The 8,820-nt window shown below is 43.0% G+C and overlaps 1 protein-coding gene across 1 annotated transcript in view; it reads right to left on the reverse strand.

The window, feature by feature from the left end:
• Positions 1-623: 623 nt before the first annotated feature.
• Positions 624-8,820, reverse strand: part of AUTS2 (autism susceptibility candidate 2) — a gene marked incomplete at its 5' end in the record, with an annotated part of 567,626 nt that continues 559,429 nt past the window's right edge. The window contains 3 exons of the mRNA XM_017735278.1: positions 624-3,777; positions 7,685-7,907; positions 8,769-8,820. Coding sequence (XP_017590767.1) covers positions 2,538-3,777; positions 7,685-7,907; positions 8,769-8,820 — 1,515 coding nt within the window. The remainder of the gene's footprint in view (positions 3,778-7,684; positions 7,908-8,768) is intronic.

The following is an 8,820-nucleotide window of genomic DNA, read 5'->3' on the forward strand; positions in this document are numbered from 1 at the left end:
GCACTTAAACTGGATTGAATTCAAAGGGACTGAAATGCCCTGATGCTTTCTGGGACTCTGGGAGTGAGGGCTCATTGGCTTAATTGGGAATTAAGGACCATCAGCAGGAGTTTGCTCAGCACCTGGGAGGACAAGGATCATCGTCTGGACAATCAAGACCACGTTTCTTCCCCCTGAAGACGCTGCCAGAGCTGTCAGGCTCCTCTAACAAGGATGAGATGAGCCTGGAAGATGATGCCCTCAATCAGTTCCTGTCTCGTGGGGCCTCTCACACTTGCTCCAGTAGTTACAGCCTTCTGTGGCCATCCAGACCTGCCTTCCTTCAGTAACTTAGGCTTTTAATGATGTGCATCCAGAAGACCAAGATTATGGTCTAATTAGAATCTAATCCAAGTAGGGCATTACTATATTTTAAAGAATCTAGACAAGCCAAGGATCTGGTCTCCTTTTTGTTCCTTTTTCCCTGAATGCTCTAATGATTTCAACAAGATGGCTTCTAAAAGCTCGCCATTTCCTTCGCATTTTTAACAGCTATTCCTTCTGAACAAAACCCCACTGGTGGGAAAAAGGACTTCCTCCCCATAGCAACGATGGGGTACTGCACACAAAGAAGCACCTAGCAGTTTAGTTCACATTTTTTAATAACATGGCACAATTTACATTACACAAGTCTTCGCTGAGGAGGAAACATGCTGAAGATTGAGAGCCGCTTCACTTTTCTGTTCACATAGGATCTAGAAAGGACTTTATTACATACAGGATAAACAGCAAAAAGGTTTGTATATAACAATCTCTTTACAATACTGAAAGCTACCACTACGGTTCCAGTGTACATATTCCTCAGGGTTGGGATTTTTTTGTATTTTTCCTTTTGCTCGTAAAAAAAAAAGAAAAAAAAAAAAAAGAAAAAAAAAAAGAAACACCGCACAACATCTGGAGTTCACAAAATCTGAAGCTCACAACTAAACCTTCAGTTGACTACTAAAATAGATCTCTGATCATTAGAAACAACTGTCTGTAGTTAACTTTTTTCTTTTTTTTCTTTTTTTTTGCCAAAACAGGGTAACAACTTCAGATAGCACTTTAATACACTAGAAGACCAATGGAACTAATTTTATTTCATACATATATTTTACAGTCCAGTAGACAAGATATTGAATTCTCTCTGATAAAGTCATATTCTCTCCAAATATTTAGACAAGAAACTTAACGCATTATAAAAAAGTGTGTTATGAAAAGACAGATTTCAGAAGTTTGATGCATATTTTTAAAAAGGACCAGGTTCTTCATGTTATTTCATGTCTTCTATGATTAGGGAACAACAAGGCTGACCTGTTAACTATTCACAGACTTTATTACCAACTGAAATACAATAAATTGCATTATGAAATCTGCAACGGAGTTCATTAATTAAACTACTGATCCACAGTGAAAACATATCCATCATTTAGAAAAGTATTTGCTTTGTTGTAGGATTTGTTTCAATGTAGCTAAAAATCACTTAACACAAAAAAAATGTGTGTACAGATAAAAATGACACACTGGCAATAAAACCAGACATGAATGGCTGTAAGCAGATGTTCTTCCCAAAATAAATTTGACATGTTAAGTGACAAAAGTTCTGGAAAATATCCAGCATTTGATTATTACCATTAAACCCAGATTAATATGACTGAAACCCAATCTGCCATGACTCCGTATCAGTGACTACAGAGCACTAACCCTGACACCATCCAAGGGACACATGAGCTCCAGTGACCTCAGCAGCCTGATGCAGGGCTTCACACAGAGAACTACACCTCTGAAGGGCTGTTTCTTCATCAAAACAAGAGAAATAGGCTTCCATTATAAATGAGCTTGTTCAGGGAAAATATGACTTTAATTATGTTGTGTGTTGAAAAGGCTCCTTTAAGTTATAAAGGCTTTTGTGAAAAGCCTTAAAATTCATTGCATAGTTGAAGGGGTTTAGCTGTCTATAACAATATAAGTAACACAGCATAAGCAGACTGTGTTGATCAATATTAAGTTTGCAAATAGCACAGTTTAAGAAGTATTAATGTATTATGTTACTTAATTTTATCTATTTACATTTGTACAAAGTAAAGCTTTCATCTTACCCTTTTTGCATATATGAACCATTAATCCATGAAGCAATCTTTTTACATAAATATCTACAATTGACTTCACTTCTGGTTTGAAAGAGCTTTGTAGGGTTGACATTGGTGGTGGCTTGTTTCTAGTCAAATCGCTCAGATTGATGTCTTGTTCTTCAGTTCAAATTTTGAAATTTTTAAACTAGAAATAAAATAGAGTAGGAGACACGAGGAACATATGGACTTGGCTAAAAGATCTGGAAAATTTCAACATATAATATACAAAAAAAATCATTTCAAAATCTTTGCACTCAGGTCTATACATATTGTACAGTGGGTCACATCCCCAGTCTGTATCAATGACTAGTAAGAAGGTCTTTATATTATGTTCATTTACAAGGTTTTTGTCCCTCTTGCTCTGGTTTTTATTGAGTCTCACTCTGCTTATCGAGCTTCGATGTCCTTGAGGGTGTGAGAGGGAGGCCTCTCTCTCATCTCTGTGGACAGAGGAGTAGTCCTTCTGGGAGAGCCGGGCCGAGGGCCCAGCGTAGAGATAAGAGGTGGAGGGGCACTGAGAGCTGCTGTGGGGGGAGTTTTATTGAGGAGGCCGTTCTGGTGTCCCGTGGGGGGACTGACGCGGGGGTAGTGCATGCTGGGCAATCCTGGCGTGAGGAGGCCGGGGTGGGGCAGGTGCCCGTCCAGGGCGGCGGGGTGCACCGAGTGCAGGCGCGCGTGCTCGTAGTCCTCGCGGAGCATGTGCAGCCGCTCCCGCTCGTCCAGGTGGGTGCCCCTCTCGTGCTCCCGGCGCGGGTCCACGGACAGAGGGTGGTGGTGGTGGTGGTGGTGGTTGTAGTCGTGAGGTTCCCGATCCCTGAATGACCTGTCTGCTTCATACAACCTTGGTGTAGAGAGGCGATGGAGGGGGTCATTTCTTAGCAAAAAGTCTCTGCCCAGGGGGTCTCTCCGATGAATATCCAGCTCTCTGTAGGGATCTCTCAAGGGATCTCTCATTGGATCCCAGTGGAAAGAAGGATAGGGGAAACGTTCTCCACCAGGAATTGGGCTAATTCCCATAAAAGGGGTCATCATGCGAGTCCTATCCAGGCCACTGATGCTGTTCATGTGATGTATACCAGTCACACCTACAGTCATGGGCATAGACACTAAAGGACTTGGATGGACGTTGGATGTGGATATAGGTGGTGGCTGATCAGATGACCTATGAGTCTGAGGTCCCTCAGGTTGAACATCATGGTCTTCCTTTCGCTCTTCTTTCACCTTGACTTCGTTGCTTTTCTTCGGGTTATCGTACGCCGGCTCGTTCTTCCTGTCGGCCTCGCGGTTGGAAGTGCTGTTAGGCCTGGTGCTCTCCACAACGGGGGGCCTGGCATAGGGGGAAGGAACCCTGGGCATTTGCTTAGACTCTTCCACCACTCGGCTTTCATGGCTCAGGCCTTCTTTCTCCGAAACGTAGTTGTCCTTCACCTTGTGCTCTTCAACATTAATTTCCTTCCGAGATTCGGAGTGATCCCTCTCTCGTTCTTTGGGCTTCTCTTTTTCTCGAACCTCGGGATTCAGATGGCTCCTGATCTGCTCACTCGAGCTGCGGTTGTGTCCGAGGGAGTTTACTGGATGGATAGGTGCTGGCGAAGGATGGCTGGAGTGTCTTTTCTCAATGCTCTCCCTACAAAAAAGAGAAGTGTGAAATGAAGGTATGAGAAGCTCTGCAAAGAAAACAAAGCATCAGAGTGCCTGGCTTTCTACTTGTGGCTTTGCAGAGAGCTGGTGACACACACCAGGAAATGCACTGTGCCTCTGGCACACCAAAACTTCCAGAAGAACATCCCATCTCGAAACTTGGCCTATTCTGCTCTCTCATCCCAGCAGCAGCAGATCTCCAAAGCTGCTCTGTGAAGAATCTGATGGAGATCTCAAACACTGAAGTCCACAGAAGGCTCCACATGGGAATCTAGCTCTAGGACATGTATTTCTAAGACAGTGGCCTTAAATGTTTGCAAAGAAGAGAGAGAAAAGGAAAAACATTCTCATTTCATCCAAGAAGTGAGGCAATTAAATCTGAATTACATGGTTAATAGTATTCTACCTACTTTTTCTATTAAGAATACATTTGGGAAAATAGATAACTGTTTTTTCAAATGACTTTTAAAAATATTTCCAGACCTATGTACACTACTAATTTCTCTCCTCTATTCTCTTCGAATGTCTAGCTTTTCAATTTACTTCTCACAGTTCAATTTACTTCTTCAAAGCCTTTCAAGAAGCCAGTACTGATGGTGCCAAGCCACCTCTCTGACAGGAAGGCACTTCCCCAAGTGTGCAGTGACCCTCAGTGCAAGTGTTTAACAGAGCTGCCCATCACACAGATTATGTGCTGACCTCCTAAGCAGAGATCAGTCTGCTCTGTCCGTTCAACCTTCAGACTTGCTCTGAAAACATCACCCCTGGAGCCAGCTGCTCCTCAGATGACCAACCCTTCCCAATTCTAGGTTAAAACAAGCAGAGCAGGGACGGGGCCAATGCTACGAAATCAGAAAATACCGTGAATTAATTCCATCTTTCAAACCTACTTATGGCGCACAGAAGATTAGGGAATTATTGTCTGGCAGTGAACAAGAATCTAAATATGGAAATGGGTTCCATACCAATTATTTTCAGGAAGTAGTGTTGACCAGGAGTTGTTATGGGCAACGCTAAGTGAAAAAGCTTTCCCATTTAAAACTAATCAAATTCACAAGGTGAATCTAATCCCTCAGTTCCAATGATTTTAACCTCTTAGTAATTTCAACAGGCATTTTCTGTAATTAAGGAAAAATATATGTGCAACCAAAATAACAAATTCCTTTGCCAATGCCATCATATTCAATGACAGTGTTGGTAACATCTCAAGAGGCTCCTGATTATCCAGCTCATTTAAATGAACTGCATGTAGTCCAGTGGAGAGAGAAGGAATACCTTTTCAATCCTCAAATTTGTCAAGAGCTCCTTAGGTTGATAATATGAGAACAGCTCTAAGCCACTGCCTCCACAAGGAAGAAATTTAAGATCACCTCATCCAATGAACTTATTACTAAGTAAGAGAAGTTCTGAGGCTGTGTGCTACGCTGAAAAGTACTGAATTTCTTATGCTGAGGAGTGTGCCTCATTTATATTGATTAAAAGATCAATAGATTCTTGGTTGGTTTGGTTTAATGTTCTAGGATTACAAACCCTTAAATGCCATTATTATTACACTGGAAGTGTTCAGTGACATCTTTTAAACAAAATACCGCTGGAAAAGGAACAAATCCTGCTTTCCACATTTGCTGTTTTTGCTGATTTTTTTCCTAATGTTGGGCTGGAAAAAGGGAGTCCTTAGAAAAAAAACCCCTCCACAGCTGCAATCAATCACAGAACCATAGAACACCCCAGGCTGGAAGGGACATGCAATGTTCCAGGAGCACTCAGGGCTCTGCAGTGTCACTCCCAGCCAGGAAAGGGTCACTGCTGCAGTTTTGTACTATCTGGGCTGCCTCGAGAGATTCACCTCTCTCAGTCTGGCTGGGAGGGGCTGTGGTGCACAGGCCATACAGCTGATCCAAGAGGAGCCACCAGGGATCTCCAACCCATCTAACACCGACCTTAGGTGGGGAGGGCCAAGCTCAGAGAGGCTTCTGAGAGACCTTTCCACTGCAGGCAGGAGTTGAGATCAATGCTTTTGGCTGATCAAGTTCTACCCTTGATGACCAGATGATTTTGGGATGAAATCAAACCCCTGGGTGTGATTCCCAGCTCTTCCTGCTTGAGCAAATTAATTAATAATAGGTAACAAAGCTTGAGACCTCAACTAGAAAGCTCTGCGCTCACCCTGCTGGGTGCCACTGAATGTCAAGGAAGAGGTAGGAGAGGCTCTCAGCTCCTCCAGACATTCTCTCCACAGGGAGCACAGCTCTGGGATGCATTCTCAACCTCTCCTCACACAGGCCAGGTGTGGACATGCTGCAAAGTGCAATGACCCAGCCCACAGAGCCGGGCACACGGCAGCGCTGCAGGGGTGAAACCAGGACTGCACTCACTGCAAGCTGGAATTGTGCACAAGTATGAGGGATGGATGATGCTCACTGCTAAGGTCTCGAATTACTGAAAATAGGTATGTTCTGAGCTGTGATAGGGAGTTCAGGCAATGCCAAAGCAGACTGCAAGGAATGTTTTCAGTAAGGGATTTTCTTCAGCAGAAACACTTCATGAGAAAACAACAGAACAGCAACCAAAACAATCACATAATTCTACAGGCTACCCAGATCATAGTAACTAAAATGCTTTGCCATTCAAGCCAGTAGAGTTACTCACATGCTTAAGCCTTTTGCAGGACAGAAACCCCAATTTGTAACAGCCATTTCTTTTGAAGCATCAACATCAGACATGAAAATAATGAAGCTATGCTACCAAACAGAAAATATTCCAAATGGAAAATGTAGGTGAGAAGTTCTGTAGTTAGCCTTTCTTTTATAACAATGTAGAAAAGCTCTTACATGTAGTTTTAGAATATCTAATGTGTTAGCATAACTTCTTTTAGAAAAGGCTACTGATGCGCGTATATTTGGGTTAGTGACAGAGAAGTCAGAAAAGCACATCTCCTAAATACTCTTTTAGGTTAAAATATTAGAAACAAATAGCCATTATGTAGTAAAGTAATGTGCAAACTCAACAGGAAAGCCATCAAGCCACAACTGAAAAAGCTGAAATCAGCCTCTCTGCATTTTTCAAGGAAGGCATGACACTTGCTGAATGGCAAATTCTTATAAATTTGGTACTTCAATGTTAAGAGGAATTGTCACTGCGTTAACTAAATAATGGGAACAGTCCTGACAAAAAAAATATGACCAGGTTTTACTTTCCATTAATCCTTCCCAGCCTGGACATGTGAGCATGCCAGTCCATGTAAAACACTGAATAAAAGCTGTGCTTGACGGTGTGTAACAGCAGTGCAAGTGTAGGGGCTTTTTTGAGGGGAAATAAGGTGCTTTTCATGAACTGCATGCTCTGAAGCTTGCTGTGGGTTTTGGCACGTGACATTCCTGGTGCACTTTAGTGCTCTCATCTCACACCTTTATCACTGGTCCCTCTGGCCAGGCCGTTTCTGAGCAGGGCGAAAACGTTACTTGTTTTGCAGACAAGGTCTGATTTACGAAGTTGTTTAAGTATTTGAAGGTGCAGACAAGCACATCTGATGGACTTCAGAAACCTTTTTTCCATCCTGTCAGGCACTACCTCCATGTTAACCCTTCAAGAGACCTATGACCATGTAACCCACACGGTAACAGTGGGTGGGTCTGATTCTATTCCCACTTGACACTGCCTGAACCAGCAAAGCTCCTTCGGGTGAAGTATGACGTGCAAGTGGGAAGAGAAACCTTGCAGAGGGAAACACCTGAGCTGGAAACCTGCCTCTTCCGTGGTGCCACCCTGGGGACAGCTCCAGGTGTGCCTCTGGTGAAGCTCTGGGTTCACAACGTGCCAGGCTGGGGAGGGTTAAAAGCGGAACGGAGCCCCAAGCTTTGAACTAGACAATTCTTGGAAGTGTTCTTTCGTACCTTTCTTTGTCATCTTTACTAACAGATGAGTCTCGTTTATCTACATCTCTATCTCTGTCATGAGCTGCAGCAGATGAACTGCGCTCCAGCTCTCCTGGCTTCAGCCAGGGCGGAGGGGTCGGGAACGAAGGAGGAGTTCGGTGCAGTCGGTTCCAGGGCTCGTGAGGGTTGCTAAAGCTCTGCATACTGGGGCCATCCTTGTGGCCGAACATTGAGTTGGGTGCTGAAATGGTGAAGTGGAAAACAAAAAGGTTTAAGAAAAAGGTATGCTCTAGTGAAGGTACTTACCAAAACAACTTTTACAGCACTCAGAGTTAAAATGAATACATATTATTGGGAGCTGGAAAAGGAAAGGAAATTAACAGAGATTCATTAGAGGGTCTCATTCCTAAAAATGGGCAGGCATCTGACAGCTCTTTTAATTGGAAAGGGAAATGCTGTGGATAAAATTGACAAGGGATGAAGGAGTAAGATAAAAGTGACAATGAACCTTATTCCAAATATTTTGGAGACATCAGAAAATGACCACTATAGGGACTATAAATAATGGAACTTGTTGCGTTTGGTCCTGAACCAAAATAAAATAATATGTGACCAAAATCATGCCAGATTTGAAGTATGAAGAAAGAGAGTGACTTTTAAAAGGATGATTTTCTGTAACTGGCCAAATTTAGAGAAATGTTGATGATCCTGGACTAGTAAATGCAGGTTAGTGATCTTTTCCAGGCACATGGCCTGGGTTACTGGTGAGACAGGAAAAAAAAAAGTTTCCATCCACAGCTCCCTAGCTGCACACATTATTTACTTCTGAACATGCAACAAAACCATGGGAAATTTCACAAACACTCAAAAGCTCGATTTTTTTTTTAATGAACAATGTAATGGTGACATTTAGCACTAGGTTGAACCCAAACAATAAGTAATTAACAGAAAACGATTTACTGACGACTGAAAAAGGTCGCTTTCCAAATTCCCATCTCTTAGTGGTAGGTGATGAAATCAACCAGTAAAAAAGAGAGCAAACAGTCCCCTCAGTGCATCTGCTGAGCTGCAGAGCAAGGAGGGTCATGGCCCCGGTACTCACTGACTGTGGGGTTCCCGAGCCCCCCGAAGGCGTTGCTGCCCACGGCGGTGAG

Source organism: Corvus brachyrhynchos, unplaced genomic scaffold (genome assembly GCF_000691975.1).
Source record: "Corvus brachyrhynchos isolate BGI_N302 unplaced genomic scaffold, ASM69197v1 scaffold15, whole genome shotgun sequence".
Classification (NCBI taxonomy): Eukaryota; Metazoa; Chordata; class Aves; order Passeriformes; family Corvidae; genus Corvus; species Corvus brachyrhynchos.